At 40.3% G+C, this 25116-nt stretch overlaps 1 protein-coding gene across 4 annotated transcripts in view; it reads right to left on the bottom strand.

The window, feature by feature from the left end:
* Positions 1–25116, bottom strand: part of COMMD1 (copper metabolism domain containing 1) — an 83922-nt gene that overhangs the window by 45509 nt on the left and 13297 nt on the right. For all 4 annotated transcript variants that reach the window (XM_076334970.1, XM_076334968.1, XM_076334971.1 and 1 more), the window contains one exon: positions 14538–14819. In XM_076334970.1, the coding sequence (XP_076191085.1) occupies positions 14538–14819 (282 nt within the window). The remainder of the gene's footprint in view (positions 1–14537; positions 14820–25116) is intronic.

Genomic DNA, 25116 nt, shown 5'->3' with positions numbered 1-25116 from the left:
GTCTCTGCCCGAATGAGAAAGCCCTGTCCTCCGAGTGGAGGGAGGTTTGTTGGACACTGCTGTCACTTCTTAGGATGGGAGATCACGAGCCAGGCTGACCCGGAGCACAGCAAGCATTGGAAGTCATGTGCAAGTTCCTGGCTGACAGCAAATTTCTCACACCCCGTTTGCATGTAAAAGTGCTTGCAATACTCAGCCCTCTGGCCTGGCACTCTGCTTGCTGCCCCGAGAGAAAGGTATGAGTTGAAATCTCTCCTGTGAGCCAGAAAGGCTTGTGGAGAGCTCTGCACATTGTCATGCAAACAGGGGGTTGCAAGGAACACGCAAGAAGGGGCAAAAGGAATGAGGCTGTGTCGCAGGCTTGGAGCACAGCATCACACCTCCGACAACCCCTTCCAAAAATCCTCTTCCAAAAAGCAATGGCTGAGAAAAACAATGTCCAAAGCTCTTTGAAGTAAAGTACTACCCATGCAGAGCAAAAGTTGATGGTTTAGAATAAAATACAAAGATTCGCTAACCACAGTTTTCTTACCAGCTAGCTTCTGCATGAGGATCATGGCAAGCCAACATCCCGCAATCAACCCCAAGGCCACTGGGACATGGCAGCATTGCCCAACCCCACAAGTCCCTCAGCTAAGCTCTCCTCCAGCAGCTCTGGGGAACAGTTTCCTTCAGAGGTGAGCAGGTCTTTTTGATCTCCAAGCTCTGTGCCTGGAAAAACAAGCCTCTCTTTTTTCCTCCCACCCCGAGACAGAAGCTTCAGGTCCTTGAAACTGATCCATTTGTCCACCGCCTTTCAAATCCTTGCCCTCAGCTGTGGGTATTGTCTTTCTTCTGTTTATTCTGCCCTAGCATCCACTAAGCTTAACTCTTCGTCTGCAGAGGAAAGCGTTATGACCTGAAGTGGCTTGGTCACACATCATATCCAGACCATGATATTTCAGTGCTCTTGGATCGCTGCTTATCAGCACCATAACTGTCACGTATTGCATTTGGCATGTTTACATGTGTAAGTACTTCTGCTCTGAAAACTTAATGCGTGTTTAATATGACTTTAAAAAAAGAAACACACATTTAAAGAGGGTTTCTTTATCCTTTCATTTATATCTTGCGTTAATTTTACCCCAAGAGTTTCAATTTAATGCAAATGCAGGTCTCTGCCACCCAGCAGCCTGCACGTCTTTGGCTGACAGGGTTTAATGACATTCACTTGACTACTCTTCCCCTGGTATAAATGGAGGAGCTGCCTTTCCCTTCTGTTTTTGCTTCCCAGAAAACGAAGGCTGAGACAGTTTGCCTCATCTGCCCTGAGCTGAACTAAGCAACAAGGTTTTATCCATACCGTTCATCTGAGAAGAGTGGTTGTTAAGCCATCATTAGACACTATGTGGTTCAGACAAACTTCAGGCCCCTAGAGCTGAGCTAGTCATGCTTCCTTTGGGAGTCCATGGAAACAGATGCTTTGAGGGAATGGTCCAATGCAGGCACCTGAACCGAACCAGATTTACTGCTCCCTCAAACAGCCTGGGTTTCTCCACGTGCTCCCTGGTGAACTCCAGGTGACTGGCTGGATGCAGACGTGTCTCATTGCTCAAACTCCAACGATGCCGACCTAAACACCACAGGACAGCAGTGGCAATGAAAAAAAGCACGTTTTACTACACACAGAAGTTGACTAGATTCAATTAGTACCTTTTATCTTCTAGTGGAAAAGGTCAGTAAGAAGAGAAACAATACGGGAAGACCCTGTTGCCAATGCCTGCACCTTCAGTGAGAGAGAGCATGTGAATCAACAGCTCTTTTTCACGTCCTCACAGCAGTAGGTATCACAAAAGCCAATTCTGTCAAGTGTCATGTTTGTTCTCATCATATAATCAAGATATTTGTAGGCAGGAACAGGTTCCAGTCTAATTAAGATAGATCAGACTTGAGCTTTTTCCCAGTCGCACTTTACAGCCGTCTCTGAGCATCGTGGTGATATTTACTGGGAAACGCAAGCGCTCCATTTCCATAAAAGCATGCAGTTTAAAATTAGCTGCAGATAACTCAAAATGACTGCTTAGAGCAGAAATGTAATTTTCTGAAAGGGGTTATTGGTTCTGAACATGATGCACTGCACTCGTGATCTGTCATGCCTCATCACTTCAGACCAAATAAGCCAGGCCAGTGTAACTGGATATGCTAGAGACTCTCCTCAATGCTGAGTCCTTTTAAGATGCTGCCTTCCAGGCTGAAGACTTAAAACAAAAAAAAGCCATTATCAAACGCATTTTCTTAAGTCCTGTGGCATATTTACAGGTTAAATGGAATGAAATTTTTTTAATAGTTCTTAAAGCACAGCTCCACTTTTGAGAGCTATTCAACAGAAATGGAATCGATTGACTTAAAAGTTTATTGCCTGTAAACATTCAAATATCACTTCAGAGGTTTAAAGAAATAGATATGATAGCAGTTTTGCATGTTCAACCAAGGTCCAGAAGCTGTCAGATAATTTATTCTAATTCCAGTAGTAATTTGCGAAGATCTCATTTAGTTAGGTCACTGCAAACTAAATATAGGGCGAGCATGCCCCTGATTTGCGTCGGTGGAGCTTAGCCATATTTGAACACAAGGAAACTTCGTTCTTTCCATCTTGTATCTGCCTACCTAACTCCACCTAGTACAGTTTGGGAACTCAAATTACAAAGCCATAATCTTCACTAGGTCTCCATTGGTGCAATTTATTACAATTAAATCATTAGGAACATGACGATGCATACAAGGAGGACTAAAATTCAACACAGAGGTCCTTTGGTTGCACAGGGTCAGGGTAAAAAGCACTAGAAACTTACTTCTGTCACTAAACCAAAAGGCTTTATACCCTCCTTGTGACTTAAGAGAAAAAATCCTGGAAAAGTGGCATCATTTGTATGGTTAGTTTTAAAAATGGGACTATATTTCAAGCATTTATTAACCAAATTAAGCGTATGCAATTTAAATTATGCTTTGCTTGTCTTATTAACATATTAATGAATATACATCAGCGAGTTGAACTAAAAATATATCGAAGATTTGCATGTCTGATTATCTTTGTGGAGTTTTGCAACTGACAACTTGAAAGGACAGAAAAAAACCCACTTGTGTCAAGGTCTATGCAAAATTACAGCTTAGAGAGGTTCCTTAATCAAAGGGTTGTTTTGTATCTTTGATAAGCTAAAATGAGAATCTCTTTCTAAATGAAGAGGACTTGCTCTTGGAATTATGTTCAAAGTAGTCATTTCCTCAACTTTTAAAGCAGTAAATAGGACAATGATGTCTTAACCAAAAGCACCGCCAGTGATGATCTCCCAACTATCTCCTTCCAGAGAAAAGCAGGGAAGCTTATGCTTCAACACACTGCCTCAGTAAGTACTTTCAAAACAAGCAAGCAAAAAGAAAAAAAAAAAAAGGGGGGGGAAGAGGCACACAAGGTAATAGGGAAAGCCATTTTGACGATGAAATTGTTGACAGCAATCAACTTCTTGTAACAATTGAATGGAAAAAACCCCCAACAAACCAGTTTATTTGTTAAAGCTGTGACTAAGTCAGGACTCGCTCGCCGTTCAGCTCTACTCCTTGCTGTTCCCATATTTCTAGCATCACTCCAGGCAACTCAGCCAACTCTGTGGTTCAGCTTGCCATATTTCCACCTAACATTGGAGAAAATAATTGGACAAGTAATAAGACAAGTATTTCAATCATGTTCCTCATTAATGACAGTCATGAACGTGCGTAGCTGAGAAATTTTCTAGAAACAAAGAATACTAATGCTGCTAAAACACCAAGATTCCTCTGTTCTTGAAATCTTAGCAGGTTCCCACCTCCAGATACCATTTTAGTTCATTTCCAAATCAGATACCTTTTCCACACTTCTCCAGATTAGGTCTACAATCCTGAACTTGTCCAACAGCCATGTCTCTCATTTTCTATTCCTCCTCCATTCTTTGAGGAAATGTTGGCACTTTGGAGAGGTTATCCTTAGTGCTCAAGGAAAGCTGCTTTACTTCTCATGTTCAAGAAACCACTAGCTAGGATTTAAAACGGGTGATCCTTTGAACACCTATGTTTAAAAGAGCATTTTTTAATGGCATGGCAGAGTTCTCCATTTCTTTTGCTCAATTTTGCCCTCTCCCTGTCCCTTCAACAAATTGATCCAACTAAAAATAATTTGGGAAAAAATAAAAAAGGCAAGGAGGGAACAAAAAAAAAAAAATTAATTTGGACTCACTCAGCCAATTTCGACTTTCAATTCTGTAAATGCATAACTACCAGGGTAGTGCAATGGTGAGAACAAGTAGCAAAGGTCAGTCAACGCTGCTGCAAGAAAAAGATCTATAACCCAAAACTACCATCTTAAGACCCACATGTGATTTTTCCATTGCACTTCTATTTACTGCCTTCCTTTTGGTCTATGTTTTTAACAAGATGAAACAAAGGCCAGTGTACTAAGGTGCACCTGTAAGACAAATCCATTTAATATGGAGGTAAGTGAACCTGCAAATGAAATATTTGAGCTTCTTCGGTGCAAACTCCCACCCGTCATCTGCTGAAAACCTGACCTATACAACATGGAAGTTTATATCTGCAAGAAGAGACTTGTTTCCCACAGTCTTAATTCACCCACTTGGGAAGGGGCATGAGCATCTCCCAAAATTTTTTTCCTGGCATCTAAAAGTCCCTAGGTACCACTGCTAGTAGTATAAACTGATAGCAGCGAGAACATCTGCAGCAGGAATGAGAGTTTGCTTTTACGCAGACGCAGCGCTAGTATTCCAAACATTTCACATGTTGATTAACTACATTTCTGTACAGGGAGCTCATAACACCTCAGCACTAACGCTCAGTTACCAACTGCCAAGGGGAGTTTTGTACACCAACAAATTCCAGCAGCTACCAGCCAAATCTCTCTGTTAGAGATTTTTGTAAAGGGAATGATAAGAAGAAAAGGAAGGAAAAAAAGTGATAGTTATCTTTTTTCTATTTTTAACTAGGACGAGACATATGAGTAGAAGCACTAGAAGGACAGAAAGCCACAACTTGCTAGAAATTAGAAGAGAGATATCTCCTCGATAAAAAGATTATACTGAGAACTGCCTACAAATTGCATTCTCCTGTTGCCCATGCCTTCTGCTGCCTAATGTATTAATAGAACTGCTCACCACGTGGGAATTCAATTCGTGAAGAAAGGTGAAAAAATAAAGCTGTTGGCAGATAACATACAAGCTGCTCAAAAGAAATAACACAGGTTCATTCTTCCCTCAAAAAGCTAAGACACGCAGAGAAACATGGCAAGTTTAATTGTACAGTCTGCAGTGACTTTGCTTTGCTATTGTGTACTGTTGGGTGGGTTTTTTTGTTGGATCAATTCTTGCACAGCCAAAGCTGGAGTCCAGCTTTTATGAAGAGTGTGTGTGTATATATACATTTATTTAAGACAAAATAAAGAGAATCCAAAAGATTAAGCAGCAAAGAAGGGCATGAGTTACAAGCGTTTCTCCCCAATTACGTGCCAGCTTTGCAATTTTATATCTTCTGATACCTTCTCCTGCAGCAGCTCTTCCTAATTAAAGTAAATTAAGTAAGAACCTGTTCTTATTTACACCCCTGAACACTACTATTCGAGGATCCCAAGAGAGACCATGACAAACCTGGATCTCCAAGGCACTTTTCAGCGGCAACGTGGCATATTTTCAAGAGTGGGAAGGCTGGCCAACTGGTAAAACAACAATTTTAAATGTACTTGGCCAGGCTAGGCCTGTAAAAACAAGATGCTTTGTCAGCCAATGCAGTGGGCACTTATGTTCATAACAATTTTTTTTCCCCTGAGTTTTCTAAGAACAAATTACTTGCTAATGTTGACATCCAAGTCTTCTGAACAATGCAGATGGCCAGCAACACTGGAGCTAAGATGCTATATACAGACTCTCCAGCAAAGAAATTCCACTTAAAAAATTTTTTTTTTGAGAATCAAGCAAAACTTTTTACTTTTTTTAAAAAGAAGCTAGTGGAGATAACAAGTTTTGGTCCTTCAACCATGTTCCCCTTCCTTGAAGGCCTCCTGGGGTAAATATATTTCATAAAATACATTTATTCTGGGATGTATCCCAAGATAAATTATTTCACAAAACAGAATACATTCACTTTCACACCCAAACTAAATGCTGCTGGTTTTACAAAAGGTGAGCAGTGTCAAAAGAAATCACTAACTCCTATATATTTACCCCTAGGAGGCCTCACACCAGCAAATGCTCTCTCTGGGTCTTCAACAGCTGGCAACATGGCAGCCAACAGACCCAATCTTTGCATTGCAAAGTTGCTTTTTAATAAGCCAGGAATCGATCACATTGGCCAAGCGCGGTCCCCTCTGCCTCCTCCCCCAGGCTTGGTACAAGTACAATGAGAAATGGCAGCATTTTTTAATCTACCTTTTCCATTTCAATTTTCTCACCTTCTGCAAATCTCCAAAGACCTTCCACTTCATACAGTAAAGCTCCATCTTTCCAAGCCTTACACTACGTTTCGCCTCAATTAAAGCCTGGTTTTGCTGCAGCGAGGTTTAATCTCTAGCTGGTTGGTAGATATGGGAAATGCAGACCTGCTCCTCTACACTCTGGCAGCAACCCAGGCCAGGCCGTGTGCTCTGAAGAAGGCAGAAGCTCTGACTAGGCTTGTTTAAGAGCAAGGTCATGCAGCCAAATGGTGCCAGTCTGCATGTGGCATTTTGTGCAAATGCAATGCTTTAATCTGCATATTTGCAGTCAGTCTCTATACAACTCCAAGTCCCTGGTGGTGGGGGATTGCATGGACAGTGGAGTCATTTGTGATTATTTACACAACAGCAGTAGTGCATCATGTTGAAACTGCTCTGCCAATCTGCCTCTAACAGAGCAACTCCTTTGGTGAGGGGGGGTAGGCAATTTAGGGTCTCTGAATTACCCAGTTAATGCAACATGATGAGGAAGCACAAGAAAATCATAACCATCCTCTAAGCTCATTAGCGACACAGGAACTTTCTTATTAGAGAACAGAGCCAGAGCTGTGGAGGTTTTGAAGCTCATCATCCATCTTTGCATCCAGCCTCTGCAATGTGTTCTCTTTAAATGCCATCAGCTTTTTTCGGCCCTCCCCCCCCCCCCCCCCCAACATTCAGTGTCACAGTTCCCAAACAACCTCTCTCCCTCTGCTGAAGCTGAACTCCTGATTTCCTGAGCCAGAAGTTTACGCATTCGAACTGAACTAAAGCACAAAGTACAAAAGCAACAGAAACGTGCTCTTAGCTCAATCTTCCACGTGAGGTTCGGTGAATAGAGAAGGAACTGAAACGCACACAGCGGCTGGATTAAACAAGGAACATGAAACCATCTGTTTCACCTGAAAGTCTACTGGCTAACTGCTCGGGTCTGTTGTGGTGGAGACCCTGACCGTGTGTCTGACCGCAGTGACTTTATCCAGCTTGAGTCTTGAAGATCTCAAAGCATGCACCACCGCAAACTCTCAGGGTACCCTACTGTTCTGGTTTCCCCACTGGGTGGGGGAGTGAGTGGATGGCTGTGTGGTGTTTAGCTGCCTGCCAGGTTAAACCACAACACTTACCCCAGTGCTGCAGGAATAGCAAAGAAAAGGTTGAAAAGCTATAGAAATGTTTTCAGTAGGGGAGCCAGGATGAGGATGGAGGGCTGTTAGCTAAGGGTAGGTTCCAAAAGTGTACCAACCACTTCTGGGAGCAAGGGAGCTGGTAGAAAACCAGAGCGAGGACTTCCAGAAAAGCCACGAGCAGACAGGGATAACATAGGGATGATAAGAAGAAGCAGAAGGAGGAAGAACAGGTCCTTCTGACTAACTCATAAATGTGTAGCGCCAATTCCAGAAAAAGGTGTAGCTGAGTGATGAAATGCATTTGCTGGAAACAATTTTCAAGACAGATCTGCTGAACCCAGCTGCCCCTGCCACAGCGTCATCGTAGTCCATATCCCAAGGCTCCAAGAGATGGCTCTGGAGGGTGTTTCATCAAAGCTACACATCATTTTATTGTTGCATGAGAATGCCAGATTGATGTTAGATTGCAAAATATTTGTTGATCGCATGAAATACATAACAGATGGCAAGTTCTCTGTCATAACGTCCAAGACCTCAATGTATTTTCTGAGAAGGTAAAAAATTTCAAGGGTCCAGGACTGAATCTGAATTTCAGCAGATGAAAGGCAGTAAATATGCATTGTTACGATAACATCTACCTTCATACAGCTCACCTTCAGTTAATCCAGAATTCTCCCCATAATACCCTGAGTTTGGCTACAATCAAAAATATTTACGTCTCACTTAGATTACTCTATTTAGCTACTTCAGCAAATCCAGTTCCAGAGTAAAAACAGTTGACAAGGAATATATGTGTGCGCGTGTGCCTGCACACCCGTATGTGTATATACATAGCACAAATAAACAAGGATGGAAACTGTTAGTACCACTAATTATAGAATATCCTTGCTTCGTATAGGATGAACAGATGAGGTACTCATGAAAAAAATACTGTCAAATATATACAGTGGAAAAGTGACAATTCAAGTCGGACAGTTATTTAATATCTCAGTTTAATGCTTTTCTGTCTGTAACATATTATACTTAAAAACCCCAACAGCCACAAATAACAAAATTCTCTTCTTGTTCCCCAAATTTCACTTTGCTTTCAGGAGAAGGTGACAAAAATTGAACTGCTGAAGCAAAGGACTACAGAGAGTGCCATGCAGAGGATTAAGGAAATAACTGAGTTAAGTCAGCCAACTGTGTTCCAGTTTTCTCTGTGCCGAGTGACCTGTTGCCCTTTCTGGTTTTTACTTGCTTTTCACTGTACTGCCTTATGTAACTGTTCCCTCCAGCTCATAAATTTCCAAGGTGAACAAAAGCTCAAGCGATTACATTTGGCTTGGCCACCAAGGTGATTTTTTTCCCACTAACTGCTACTTACCGGGTTTTATATTTTTAATCACATAAAAGTATTAAGCCCATTGAGGTTAAGCTGATCAATTCAGCTTCTAAATGCCTGCGCGCTTTCCCATTTTTGACCAGAACATAGTTCCAATAATGTTAGTAACTACAAAGATTAAAATGGATTAAGGCTGGAAAGGAAAAATTGTTTGGTGGTTGTTTTTCCTTCCCCTTCGCAGGCCAGGCTGCCCTTATTTTGGTTCAGGTACCTAGAACTGCTTTTCATGTCCCCAAGCATCGTTTTGCCCATACCGATATCTCACAAAAGGCAGTCTGTCTTTTCAGAATAGATCCTACGTAAAAAGGACTGGAAGTCTATTATCTGAAGTTATTTTCAGAGATAGCTCTGAAGCAGCCTGACCTGGAGTCACACGGAGGCAAAAGCAAGTGCAGCCATAATCATTCCTCCCTATAGCATGAGTTTACTCATGACATTTTCTTGATCTGACTTTCCTAGGCAATAAAAGCTATTGCTGGAGATAACCGCAGCCTAGGGAAACCAAGGGACCCATGCTTACAAAACTGTGCAAAACACCAACAGATCCTCAGTGGCATTCAGTCTGTAATCCTAGCAAGGTAATGAGATTTATGGAAGCTAAATCCTAAGATTTTTTTATTACACTGTGAAAGCATGTTTAATTTTAGTATTTGTCAACGTGTGTGAATTCAGCTTATCATTTGTTTATAGCATGGTTGATACAAATTTCAACCTGAATTTGTGTAGAATATACATAATTAACAAGTCAGAAACAGTTTTGATCTTCCAAAAGTTTACTTTGAGACCTACTTCACTCTTTCCCAGAACATTAAAAGAATTAAATCTTCATAGTCATACAAACTAAAAGTTGATGAAATTTCAAGCTCCAGACCTTCAAAATCCTGGTAGCATTTTACCTCCTACATATAGCACATGACAATTGTCTACATTCATTATGAATTCTTTCTGCACCTGAATTATCAGAATTATTACCTGAATTATTATTATTATTTTCTCTGAATTACCAGGGTCTGGACCCAGCTGTTAGCAGAGAGCAGATGTGATATACCTAAGGTAAACTGCAAGCTGACATTTCTTACTTTTTCAGTATCAGGTAAATTCTTCTGTGAAAGGATCACTTCAGCTAGCAAGTCCTTTCATCATGAAGTATTTATCTCACTGGTGAGAGTTTAAAATGGCAATCAAAATATAGTCAGAACTAGGAAATATTAGACTTTTCAATTTATCAAAAGACTGTTACTAATGCTTGCCTGTTCTTTAAAGAAAGATGTTTGTTTTATATAAAAATATACATCCCTGGTGATTTCAGACTTCAGAAAAATGATAAGGCTGCTATTTGCCCTTAAATTTGAAAGAAGTTATCCTAATTTCATAACTTATATTGTGGCTTTTAGTATTTGCTATATAGTAGTATTTACCTACCATATACCATTAACTAAGTTTTATGATACCTCTGTCAGGTAGATGTTTTAAAAAAGGAAAGAGAAGAAATATACAATGTTTTGGGAAAAAAACCTCTAATCCATAATCCTGTTGCGATTTCCTCACATCTTTCTGGGAAGAATCCTGCAGTGGAACCCCAGACTTCATGTTAAATTAGGGCAGAAAATAGTCTTTGCTCATAAAACATGCTTAGCATCCCACAAAACTCCAATAAAAGTGCTATTACATGGATTACCAATGTCTTAAACACTGAAAAGAAATATATATGAAAATACCCACCCTGTAAATAAGTTCAAGCATAAAAGCCAAGAGCAAATACTCAGGCTAATCTATAACATTTGATCAGTCTCAGATATTAAACTGCAAAATATATAACGCTGCAAGAAAGTTAAAACTTATTGGCAAATCAGCCCAGAATACAAGTAGGAAGAACGCAGCCCCAAGGGAGAGGCACATCTCATAAGGAAAATAACATGACAAAGTCCATAAAACAAGTTTAAATATATCTTAATGCCAAGCCACAGTGCAAAACCAATGCATTTATTTTCTATTAATGACAAGGTCAGATATAAATCTGTGGCTGAAATCTGCAGGTAACCTAACATTGTGCGGCAGCAACCATTCACCATATGGAGCAGCGTTGGTGCAGCGGGGCAGGAAGGGCACGAGAAGGGCAACTCTCCAGCTCACTCCGCTATCCCTCCCGGCAGATTTGTGTCCGGTTGAAATTTCATGCCAAAAGAGCTTTACAGCGATGCCCAGAGAGGAAGAACAAGATTAAAAAGGACGTAAAGAAGGGGGCAGGGAGCTATAGATGTTTTAAGAGAAAGCCAGCAAGGTATAGAGGTACAGGACGATAAAACCATTGTGCAAAAGAAAAGATGAGCTGTTCAAAAGGAAAGAATGGACTGGCAGTGACGAATGCTGAATATCATGAACAGATGAAGGCAAATGCAGGCAAAAGTGCAACTACTTTAGGATTTTATTTTTAGTCATATTGTTAAAGAAAAAAGGCTTTCAAAGCAGAGTACTTCATGGCTAGCATGTTCATCTGCCTTTAACCAGGATGTATAAAGACTATGTCACCAGCATAAAGGAAACTTTAAATGTCGCTGTAAAATCTTTACTGAAGAAGAGTTTAAATTGCAAGTTACAGATCCTGAACCAAGCTTCCCAAAGTTTGGAGCACCAGTATTTCCGAATGTTTATCATTAGAAGTGCTTTTAAGACCACTTAAGAGGAAAGGGTTCATTTTTTTCTATTATCAGTAATGCCAAGGATAGTAAGAATTAATTCATGCAAGTTGTAATGGATTCTCAAACCCAGAAACATCTCTCTCCCATCAGAAAACATTAATGAAATTTGACGTAATTCATGTAAACTCAGTCTACTGACATTTATAAACCAGTCACATCAAATTCCTCATTTCTAGCCATATTAGCTCTTACACATATATTCTTACTATCATGAAAGAACTGACTGATTAAAATTCAGAGATGGCAAGCAGAAAGCAAGGTTACTTATTGAAGCAGAAGGAGCAGACACTCCACCAAACTGCCTGGCCTTCTGCTGGGCAGAGATCTAAACCCAGTCCGGAGACACTGAGAAGAATCAGAGCGACTTTAAATTCTGGAAAGGTACATTTTCTACAGAGCATTTCTTTGCTTCTGTTGAAACATATGAAATATTAATGTCAATTCGTTACACATCAATGCATTTGTATATTCCCCTGCTATCAAGTGTCCAAATGACAACAGTCTGTTCTGAATAATTTACTCCTGAATCATCAGCCAGCTTTCTTCTACAAATCCAGATCTTCACTATTCACCAAATCACATCTATGAATGACAACCTTTTAGAAAAGATGTTCTCTCTGTTAAGTTTCAGAAGGGTACCAGCGTACAGGTATTTGATGTGCTACAAAACTTGGTATTTAGAACAGATATAAATGTGCTAACAATAAAGTAAAAATACATATAAAGGCTATAAAACATGATGGTTTTAAGTTTGTGGGCTGGATCCAGTGTGCAAGAACCACTCATTCAACCTCCAGCAGTAAAGTCTCTGCGACCATCTTTCCAGGAGGTCCATTTTTCCAGGAGGTCCCCAAACACACGTGGGAAGAGGCTGAGGGCTGGATGAACTGTTCCAGCAACCCATTTGCTGCTGTTTCGGTCCCGGGGTTCCCCCACCTCCCCTGCCTCAGCCCATCATGCGAGTATGCTGCAGACTGCCTCAGCCAGAAGCTTTGCAGCAGAAAATCTATTTAAACCAAAGCTAAAGACTACATGAAACCACAACGCCTTAAAATAAATCCCAATTTTGACTCAAGTGATGACAATCCTAATTACTCCATGATTATTTCTGTAAGTACCAGTCCAATACCTTTATTTCCACCGACAGTCAGACTTGCCTGACTGCTGTCGCTCACTACTGCACTGTCCTCAGCAAAGGAGACAAAAGTTATGTCTAACGGTAGTTCAAAAAATACATTCACACAACCACTTCCCTTTGAAATATGAAGATGCATTGCTAAAATCATTCATTCTGGTTTTGTTGTGGGGCTCTTTGGTAAAGGAAATTACAGTGTCTCAGAAATGTCTATTCTTCCTTCATGTTCACATGCCCTTTTCTCTCACTGCACAGGGTGGAAGAAATATAAATGTACTTGTTGATTGATGTTACCGTAATAATCCATTATCGGGGGAAAAACAATTTCAGAACAAGAGTCACTAACTACATAATTCCCTTATGAAATACAACAGTCTGAGTTAAGGATTATTTTTTTTTAATGAACACGGGTATTTTTCCCATTTGCTAACTAATGTACTCATTCTAATGTACTCACTGTAACCTTTTATTTTTAAAACCTTTTTCCATTTGTTACTAATGAAATATAATTATTTCCAATCTCAAGATCCTAGCAGAAAACTCCACTTTTTTGAGGCTAGGAAAAAAGCCTAAAACCACACACCATTATTGTATTGGTCACTGCAGAGATACACAAGTGGAAGGCGGAGGGTCAGCACTTGGGAAGGGTAACCTTTCAAAAACTAAGAGGAAAAGTGGACTAACAGAATAACTTCAACAATATATACTGTCTCAGTAGGATGCCAATTTACTTGTACTTTCATTTTGGCCTTGGTATAGCCACACAGTTTCAGTTAAACCATTCAGTCTGCATGGGTATACTCCACGTATGTATATATGTGTGTGTATACACACACACACACACTTTAGGTATACCTAATCCAGGTACTCTTTTGCTATAAGCTACTAAAATATTATGAAATCCAAGGAAACTTCCTAACTATTAACATCAAAACCCCTAAATTAGCTCATGGTACAATTTGCAGTAGCTACTGCTAAGAAATTAGGTTTTAAGATTCACTAACACATGCAGAGGAAAAAGATACCAAATTGAAACACATTTTCTGTCAGAAAAAGACAGAAAAATTGAAGATGGGAAGTTGTGCCTTTAGTTGTACGTTCATATGAATTATAAAGATTAAAAAGAAATGCAGTGTTCAGCACTGATGGAGCTATATATCTCTTTCAGGCAGATAAGACCAGACTGCATAATGTGACTGGTAATAAAGATGTACTTGTAACATGAAAATAGGTGTTATGTAAAATAAAGAGGAGTCTTTCCCCTCATTTGTCCGAAAATGTAAGGGATGCTTGATCACCATAATTTGCAAACTTTATTTTTTTCAACTTCTACTTTGCAGATATTACCTAATTTTAGTATTTGACGGGGGGGGGGGGAAGACTAATCAATTTTGCAGTGCATGGAATACAAATATAATTGCTAGTACAGCTGATTTTATGTTGATTTCTACATCCTCAGATTTTCCAAGCTTAATGTAAAGAGAGCTGCCAATACATATATGAAGATACAAAGTAAGCAAAAATTGCATTCACCACCCAAAATATATCTTTGCATCCAAAGATACCACAAGTTCAAGTTCATTAAAGGCCCAGTGCTGAAATATACACTGACTTCATTTGGATGCAGTGAATTCAGCAATAGGTAAAATGTCTCAGCACATACGTAGCTAAATCAGGTTTATATATTTTGCAAAAGAAAGCTTACCTGCCCATTTTTTCCCAGTTCCATTTCAACGATTGCCACAGGAGTGTTTATCTGATCGATGTGTCTTGACTGTGACTTCAGATCCACTCGCCAGTTCATGTTTTTCAAGACATTATCCCAACGGCTTTGATTGATCAGGCTCTCATGGATCTTTATTCGGTGGTTCTTCCAAAATTTTGCAATGACTGCAGCTTGATCAGATGTGATGCCACCTTGTTTTTTGGTTTGGGCGGTGAGAAAAGCCTCCAGCTGATTCAAATCCATGTCCGCTGAAGCAATTGACTGTAGGGAAAATAAGAGGAGAAAAAGAGAAAAGCTTACTCAAAAATAACTCTTTAACAGTCTAAGCTGAACAGTCTACCAAAAGGTCGCATCTTTAGAGTTTTACAAATACCAGATTTTAAAGGGATAGTGCAAACAAAGCTGGGTTATGGAAATAACCTGACAACTTTCATTAAAACTCAATTTGCAAGTGCCTACCACTTATCCCAGATTCCTGCCCCCAGACAGCTGGAGGATAATGGATCAGTAACAGCGATGAGGAAATTGGGAGCGCCTTTGGGAATGCAGTACTGGTACAGCATAACAAGGGGACTTCTCACTGTCTGCCTGGCCCCTTCCCCCAGTATGCCCTAGGCATACCCAGTTGGTCACTGCTAGGAACACTGGGTCAGGGGCCTGGCACGATACTGCTGTTCTGATGGTCTATTAAACAGGAAAGCTGGGGCAAACACGGCATGCCCCCGGCCAAGGCTGAAACAAGTGAGGAGACATACCAGCTCGTTGCAACACCCACACCTTCATCTGCCACCTCCACACCGCGAACAAGGAAGCAAAACTGGTAAATACCGCACCAGTCAAGCAGGGTCTGCAGCACTGGCCACAGCGGTGTGCTGGCTGCAGCAGCAAGAGCACGGGTCTTCCAAGGGAGGGTCCGTGTGTGTGAGGCAATACTTAAAAATGCAACCGAAGCATCAGTGGACTCTGTCAAGCTAAATACTGTATTTGTGTTTTGCAAGGGAGTGTAAACGATCATTTACTCCTCCTCCCTGTGCAGCAACAGAAATTATTCTTCCCAAACCCCTTTTTAACAGATATCCAGTTTTTCCAACTATTTTTTCAAAGCTGATAATCCTACAGCCTTAAATTTGCATTGCCTAACTGGCAATGGTTGCTAAATATGGCTGTGAAGGGAGGGGAGGACCGGAGGTGAAGAGAGGAAACTGTGGCTAAGTTTCCCCATCGTAGTTTCAAGCTTTTGCTTCCTTCTCACCCAAAATGGATGCAGCTTACCCTAAGTGAACATGCCACCTCCAAGCATGAGCCAATGTGGAGCACAGCAAGGTGAAGTGTGGCCAACACTGCAATCCTTGGGATTTGCCTCGATTTAATTTTCCTTGACATGGTATTCCTAGTGCCATACTCCACACATTCAGGGAAATAACGATCTCGCTCTCATTAGCCAAGGGGGTGACACCATGTGGCTTTTGGCCGGATGCACACTGTGTGCTTCACATTGCTTGTCTGCAAAATTGGGTATCGCTCATCTAAAAACCGATGGGTTAGCGCTCCATGAGCTTCCTGAGGATGTGAGACCTGCTGCTTCTCCCCACTTCATCAGCAATGAACTAAAATTGTCAGTGGGGTGAGCTACCGGCAGGCTTTGCCACCTTCCTCTTGACCAGGCAGATGTCAAAGTATGCAACCTTAGTCACACCAGGAGTGGCCTGAAAAAAAACGGCAGGTAAAAAAACCCAAACAAACAAACCACAAGAACTAGCCCAAAACAAAGAGCTCACATATCACACAAGCGACAGAGAACAGTGGCAGATTTGCTGCTCTGAAGGGAGTAAAGCCAACATCGTGATGTGCTCAACCTTCAGCAGATAGACCACCGCATCCTCCTTACCCTGAGTCTTTCCCAGAGAAAAGCAAACCAGAAACAACCCCCCCAAAAAACCCCAACAACTTCTGATCTACAACAGTTACACTGCCTTTTATCATCCAGTGTATAAGATCTTTCTCCTGAAGCTTTTATAGTTTTTTCTTTTGTTTTTTAAGAGGTATGCATTGCCTTCCCTCGCTCTCGCAATGGATTAGCTGCCATCTGTTACGTGATCAAGAAAAGAAATGGCAATCCACACCAGAAGTAACTGCTCAGCTGTATCAGGGCTCCAGCTTAATAGGAGCATCTGCCAATTTATTATAAAATTTGAGATGCCTGGTGCACTGTTCTGTCTTTTCTATAGGGCATTCACCATATCTGTATATATATTGTTTGCTTTTATCATGAAGATATTTAACTTAAGAGGTAATTATCCTGTAGTATCTAATTATGCTGTAAGTGAAAAAAGCACTTCTTTTCGTTTTCAAAAGAAAAACTACTTAGACTTACAGTCCTTTCCTACATCCACACCTTACATGAACAGGTCTATTAACAGCAGTGTGGAGTATTTTCTGTTTTAATATTTTTCATATCACTACATCTGTGTGTGGATCTGTTTGCGTGTTCTGTGACACCAGCTACCACTTATATACACCTTTTGTGTTGGTTTATGTGAAGGGGGGGAGGAATAGAGGTGAATCCACAACCCCAGACCCCAGCACCTTATGTAAGCCCTGTCAAGACCAAGATCAAGTTGAGATGCAGACTTTCTTCTCAGTTCAGCTGTGCAGAAAATTGCCTTCTGTTTTATTCCTGTGCAGGAACCAAGAACACAAACTGCATCCTCTGCACTGAATGAAGCAAACGTGTCATGGAGAAACATCTAATCTGCATGAAATGTGAACCTAAACCAGATTCACTGGATCAAATAACCAGGTAACCCTTTTCTCAGCTTGATTTTACAACCTTCAAATATTTCACATTTGTAATTCTTAGGGGTTTCTTTTAACCTCACCCCCTTCACAACAACTCTTTTTGCAAGATGCAGCAAGATTTCTGGTGGTGCTTTGCTAGGCTGATAAAACACACACACACAAAAGTTCCTTATTGTGCTTGACGCATGATAAAAATCTGACTTCTAAGTATATCCGAAAGAGGAAGCTTATGACCAAGCTTGCAGTTTTAAGCCTAAGGATGACAAAACAATATTACTAGGGCTTATACAGAACAGCTAAACTTGCCTGTTTGGTAAAGATCATCAACATATCGACGATTAGTTAAGATCCAGTGTAAGCTACATTAAAAACATTCATGTACTATAAGCACCCTGATATAGTTTGCTACCAAAATACTATCACATAAAACAGAGGAAGGAAACCATGTATCATCATTAGCAATCACTTCTCTCTCTCTCACACAGACACGTGTGCACATGTACACACAATATGGATCGCTTAATACTCTATGTGTACACAGCTAAGAAACCAGAAGATAACAACCATACTGTATTTTGGTGGAATATTTATCAGAAAATGCATGCTCTAAATAACAAACCAATATAGTCCATCATTCAAACTAGAATCTCTCTCAGCTTGGAAATAGGACATTTACTACTTAAAAATTCTTATTTAAAAAAAATGAATATAAATTTTAATTGGAAGCAGGTACAAGCAATCAATGAGTTATACCTCAGTATAGTTGCACGAAGATATTAACGAAGACATATTTTCTTTGAAATTCCTCAACAAAACCCACCAGCTATAAAGGTTTTCAAGTCACAGAAGAACAGCAACTCATTTTAATATTCTTTTTCATCTTAAACTTGGAAACATTGCATTGTGGACAGAAAACCTGATATAAGTTACATAGAATGAGAGAACAATTAAGGTCTGTGCTGCTCTTCCATCTCCTTTATTGTACGAACACTTTAAAACTCATTCTTTAAATAGGCGTAGTTCTACTCCATTGCTCATATGAATGACCACAGTTAAAATTCGGACTTTTTTTTTTAAGCTTGAGGAAATGTTTTAGTTTAACTTGGCAAAAAAAATGTATTTCCAGTCATATTCTGCACAGCATTACAAACAGTTCTTTCCATCACTTTTAACAATGCTCATTTATTACATAGAATACCAAATTACAGTGAATACACCTTATTGATATTTCTAAGGATTAATTTAAAGTTAAAACATGAGTGGTTCTTCTGTGCTTATAACTAAAGGCAGATAAAATATATCTGATTATAGGTCTCCCTCTCATGCTTTTAAACCTTAGAGTTTTGGATGATCATTTACCACCACCAGGACAATGACCAGCTGTTGTCCAGCTCCCACAGAAGCGATGGTTTCACTGCCAGAATAAACAGCACATGCACATTTTAGCATCATTACTGGAAACTTCTCAGGACTGAAAGGTGTTGACACCTATATTATCCAACAGCTCCTGCAGCTGAATCACTGTCAGCATTGGCTCGAGACAGATACAACTTATATTAATATAAGCCAATTACTTAGTCCAGACAGACCTTAAAGTGCAGGATCTACTGCTGTAGCTTGAGTCACTGTACTGTCAGTGACACACATCATTATATTATATAGACTTTATATTCTGAGCTAAGTGTGTGTACGTGGAGATCCTGCCTTAGTTGTTTCACACCTCGTCTCTTCAGCAGTCCTCAATAAGCATAGTTTTGCAATATATTATCACAGTTATATATCTTGATATATTATCAAAGTTATGTAGGACCTAATTCCAGTTTTTATTGGCAATCACAAATGATTTACTATTTCAACATAGAAATCTTCTACTAACAAAAAGCAGAAAAGTTTTCTAATAATGTATAAAATCATAGCTGCTCTATGCCAGTGAGTAATTTCATTTACATTACTATGACTATTCACTTAAATGACTAAGTAAAAAAAGCCTATTTTCGAAACTAGAGTCTGTATGAGAGCACCATTAGATAGTAAAAATTTCCTCACATTATGTATTTTGAGATTTGTTAAAACATGGGTTTTTTCCCTCCTAGGAAGCACAGCTTATGGACAGCACATCATACTACGAGCACGCAAATCCCATCCTCGGCAACTGGCTACACCTTTCTTTCCCTAGGCTGGGCAAGTGCTTTTAAACAACAAGAAACAGTTTTGGTCATACTGACTTCTCCTTGTATTCACATTCAACACATACCCACTATGTCTTCAAATATAATTCAGCCAATAAAAATATGACTTCAAATACTATTTCTTTAATGAAACAATATTTGATAATCTGGAGAGTTTTGTATTGGCTTAATTAGATCCATTAGATACATGCCTTGGTACAAAGAACAGGAAAACAGACTTAAATTCATTATCTCTTCTGAGAAATAAAGCCTGACAAGCATGCAATACTAGTGAGAAACAACAATTGGTAAAACCCACTGGGAAAAGAGAACACACTTCATTTCCAGAAATAAAACATTATTTGTCAACCATTATGGAAGAGCTCCAAGAGCTAGCCATGCCAGCATGTGTAGGCATTTTCTCCAGCTGACCCTCAAAATTGCAGGCTGCTGCCAGCCTGAAGCACAAAGAAATCACAAGGTCAGAGAAACAAATAATTCAGTGCCGTGTACCATACTAATGAACTTGCCTCCTAAGGTTTTTGGTAGGTGGGGGTGAGAGGCTATTCCTGTATCACAGCCCTTGTAATTCGGATGCTTTTAGAAATATAACCTTGAAAACCATTTCTCAGACCCTTGGAGCACATGCACAGAGAGGAGGGACCAGCTGCAGACAGGAGGAACGTGCCAAGGGACCCCACTCGGCCAAAACACTTTGATCACACAAAGCCAATTGCTGTTAACATCAGGATACTATGCATTTCTTTCACTTATCATCCTTAGAAGAAAACCTTTACTGGATTTGGGGCAAATAGGGGGTGCCTGCTGCATGCAGCTTTGGGGTGTGCAGCTTCTTTCTCCTTATCTAAAAAGAAAGGCAACCCTGGGAGAGCAGAGGAGGAACAGAAGCAGCTCTCATCACACGCGGGTCCTAGTGACACTAAGCTATTTGTCAAAGTTAGCTCAGCATGTTCTTCTGCAAATAGTAGCTTCAGACAGGAGGAATATGAGAACATCTCTGCAATCCTGCGGTTTCTGGGTCCTCCCTTGTAAGTATGTACTAACCAGACTTTCTCCCAAGGGCTGCTGAGATACCCAGTCCTGTAATAAATGAGCTGTTCCCATAGATGTTCCTGGATATTAGTCCAGTAGACTTTCCCACGTTTCTGGAGACAGTGGAGGTTTTCAACTAGTTGGTAGGTTGTGCCTCACAAACACTGTTTATTAGAGTCCAAGAGCTCTCCTGAGAACCGGAATTAAGATAAACTTAGATGCAACAGCCTGCTTGTCTGCACTTGAAAATGGTGATCCACCTTTTGGAAAAAAACCCCAAAGCTAAAGGCGTCTACACCACCACCACCCCCCGCCCCGATTTGTAAGTCAGAAATCACAAGTGACCTTAACAATAGATTTAGTATTTCTACATCAAAGTAGAAAGATTTTAACTAATCTTTAAGTCTTCATCTAATCCATGGGAGATCACACAAATTTCTTTTATTCAAGTTCCATATGTCCCAATATTATTTTAGTTTGCTTCTTATTGAGCTGTAATACAGTTAAAAGTGAAATGAAAATGTTTGCTAAGAGAAAAGAGCTAACTGTGAATCATTAAGAGGATAATATATATAGTTTAAAAGCCTGTAGTTTAATTTTTTTCCTAGTGTGTAATAGATCTTCTGCAACACCTGTTTCTTATTCCAACCTGTAGAGCCTTTTGATTCATTGCAGAGGAGACACTAACCAGGTCAATGGACATTCAGTAGACTTGTAAATATTTTTAAGTTTGAGTTATTCTGACTTTCATCAAGCTTTCTTCTTGGACAGAAGGACTCGCAACACACAGCAACAAAAAAAAAAAAATTACTTAACTGCTATTGCAGATGGGAAAAATGTGTGTGCATGATAAGTTCTGGCCAAAACTACATCCTTCCTGCATTTCTAATCTTATTAAGCTTGATTCGACCCAGACTTGTCAAGTGTGCACATGGAAGAGAAAACTCTTCTCAATGGGTCGCTTCCATGCTTCTTGACCGACTCCTCTGTTTTCTCCCCCAAGATTCCCAGGTTCCCACCAAGCAGAAACCCCCCCAAACCCTTATCTGATTTTTTTTGCATACAAGCTCACCAAACCCAATGTTCTCTGCTAAAATTACTTTTTCATTTGAACATGAAGTTTAATAACAGGGGAGTAGATATACAGCTATTTTTGGCCTAGCTTACAACTGAACGCAAAAGAGATCTCAGCGTTAGTTTTTAAAAGCATCTGAAGTGACCACAACATTTTTCCTCCAGCCTGCCTCTGCCATTAGTCTGTGTGTTTGCTAGAAATGACCAGTTTGAACTCATAATTCCATAAAACACTTCCTAAATTTATTTGCAGGAGGTGTCATTTTTCTGCAGTATGAAGACTCATTTGATGACAAAGGAGGATAAAAGGTTGATTAAAATAGACAGCCACCAGATGAACTGCAACCTGAGCCATGCTCCTGTGGTCAGATCGTGCTTCCTGCAAACCTGCTGTGCTGAGCTCAAAAAAGTGGCTCTCCCACCCCAGTCCCATCCTAAAAAAACACCTTTAGCTGAAGGAAAATTGAAAATCATCAGGATTACTCTGTCTGGACCTACTTACAGGCTCTATCTAGGCTTTATACCACTTACAGAACAAGAATAAATAAAAAAAACAGAACAAGCCCACCCACTAGTAACGTTAGTCATAGCTACATCTCCAAATGATGCCTGCATACTCAGATTACGAATAGATACTAAAAGCTTGGATTTTAAGCAATAAACATAAAAAAAGAAGCACCACCCCCTTCCTGAATAATAGTTTCCAAACTACTTAAATTATTTAAAATAGAAAGAGGAAGAGATGTACAAGAAAAAAAGGCAATGGAAAACGCTTCTCAGAGAGCACAGATAGGCGTTGCGACAGGCTAGAGGGAGATAAAACAGGGAACCAAAAAAGTAAGGAAATGTTCTATTAATAGCAGATATACTTGCAACTACAAGGGTCAAATAGGAGGATTAAAATTTTAAATATATTAAAATTAAAAATATAAATTGTCCATCCTGGCCTGTAGTCAACTGAATTACAGCAAAAAAAATCCCAAGCTTTGCTATCAGTTTTCTCCCCACTTGAGTCAAATTCTTTGCTATCGTTTAGAAAGCAGTTTGCCACTTGGGGTGGAGGCAAATAAATGTCACATTTCCAGTAGTTCTTAACATGCAGTCGTGTTACAAACAAGTTTGAGAGGTTCAACCTTTTTCAAAATTAATGTGCATACACACATGCTCCCTGAACTATGCTTCAGTAGAAGCAAGTTGTTTTCTGGAGAATGTCTAAATCTTCGCAGGTTATGTTTTTCAGTCTAAAATGGTTTCTTCTTCAGTCCTCCTGAAGGAGCTGGATTCAGAAATAAGAACTCTTGACAGATGGAAGCCATTTAATACAGTATTGCTAAAGATGGAGAGGAAAATAAAAGGCAGAGAGAAATCCAGATAGGGTAGAATAAATACCAGATGGTAAATACAAAAAACTTCAAGGGAGGGAGTAAAAGCAGGAAAAGAGAGACAGACAAACACAGTGACAGTCCCGGGATTGGTGACATGACCTGTCGTTCCCTTAAAAGACCACGTGGTCGGTGTTTTTTCTGCTCCTCCATTCTCTTACAATAAAATAAACGAGAACTGGGTTTATCAGGTTTCTACAATCATTCTGGGAAAATTACTTGCTGCCACAGACTACTGCTTCACGTTTAATCTTGTTTCACTTAGTAGAGTTAAAAATAGAAGTTGGAGCAGCTCGTGTTTTGAAGGCACATGGAAAAAAAAAAGTTGTAGCCCTACCCTGCGTGCAGTAATGGTACAGACATTAGCCGAGCTTATTATAGCTCTCTGCAGGCAGCGATCCTGTCAGTGAAATCAGGCAAAGCGCAAACTTGCTTTATTATGAACCAAGCAGAGAAAACAGAATTAGCATCATGAATTAATTTTCACTTTTATTCAGTGTACCTTGATTATTTGCATCTTAAAAGTTAATAATTAACTCAGCTAAATTCCCCCTTGGTTTACATTTGGACATCAGCATAGAATCATAGAATCATTAAGGTTGGAAAAGACCTCTAAGATCATTGAGTCCAACCGTCAACCCAACACCACCATGCCCACTAAACCATGTCCCTAAGTGCCGCATCTACACATCTTTTAAATACTTCCAGGGATGGGGACTCAACCACTTCCCTGGGCAGCCTGTTCCAATGTTTAACCACTCTTTCAGTAAAGAAATTTTCCCTCATGTCCAGTCTAAACCTCCCCTGGGGCAACTTGAGGCCATTTCCTCTCGTCCTATCGCTTGTTACTTGGGAGAAGAGACTGACACCCACCTCACTACAACCTCCTTTCAGGTAGTTGTAGAGAGCAATGAGGTCTCCCCTGAGCCTCCTTTTCTCCAGGCTAAACAACCCCAGTTCCCTCAGCCGCTCCTCATAAGACTTGTTCTCCAGATGCTCCAGCAGTGAACAACATGAAATACATGAGTCACACCCCTCAACTGTACGATGTCTTGCCATATACTCTGATTCAGAGCCAAACTCTGACTCCATGCTCTGCTTTCCTTCCTTTCACAGCACCATCGTAAATTATCTGTACTATTCTGGGCAATAGCTAGAGTTACGTTTTCCTACCTGGATGGAGAAGGATTCCTGTACTCCTAAACCAAGCTCACACCACAGCCCATCACTGCCTTGGCCCATAACCCTGCAGACACATTTCACAGCAGCAAAGAGATCGGCAAGTAAAGGAGACAAGTATACAGACTACACTGTTTCAAGGGAAGCAAGCAAGAGTGCTTTACCATCTGGTCATTCATCACCTATTTTGACAATTCATGTTACCCATTGACAGGTTTAACAGGTAAGAGGTAAGCTTCAAGTCTCAGGATACCAGCCAGCAGGTCTTCCTTTTGGCATGGATAAAATGGTTTTCCCTCCTGTCGGCTCAGTGAAATATAAAACACATTCCCTAAGCCAGTAGCAGCCACGGTGGTTATTAACAGCTGAGGCTTTATGAGGAGAAAGGAGCAGCAAGTCAAACTCTTCACTGTAGGAATCACAACTGCTCTGTGAAAGTCCCCACTCACACCCTGGTGCTTGGAAAACAACACTTGATCGGGAACAAAGCCCAAGCTGAGGAGCTCAGAAGAGACCATCCCTCACTTTCCCATAAAGATTTAAGTACCATTTGCTCTATCAAAAATGCTCTTAGAACTACATGTAATAAGTGTTTTTGGGAAAAAAAGGCTAAAGACTTAATGAAACAGCCAAAATACCAATCTGAAAGTATTCTCCAATAGAATCACATTAAATATTAACAACTGCTTTAGTTACCCCAGAGGGAGTTCTCTATTTCTATCAGGTTAGGCTCCTGACCAAGACATCTATCGGTAGAGCTGGCCAAGTAATCAGGTTTTCCAGCAAGTTTGTAGGAACAAACCTCTGTGCCTCCACAGACAAGGTGCACTGCTCTCGAGAGCTGCACATGCACGACAGTGGTTTGCAGAGCTTGCAGACACACGTTATGGAAATCACACACGC

This window comes from Aptenodytes patagonicus, chromosome 3, assembly GCF_965638725.1.
Source record: "Aptenodytes patagonicus chromosome 3, bAptPat1.pri.cur, whole genome shotgun sequence".
Classification (NCBI taxonomy): Eukaryota; Metazoa; Chordata; class Aves; order Sphenisciformes; family Spheniscidae; genus Aptenodytes; species Aptenodytes patagonicus.
This window is presented reverse-complemented; position numbering and strand designations above follow the sequence as displayed.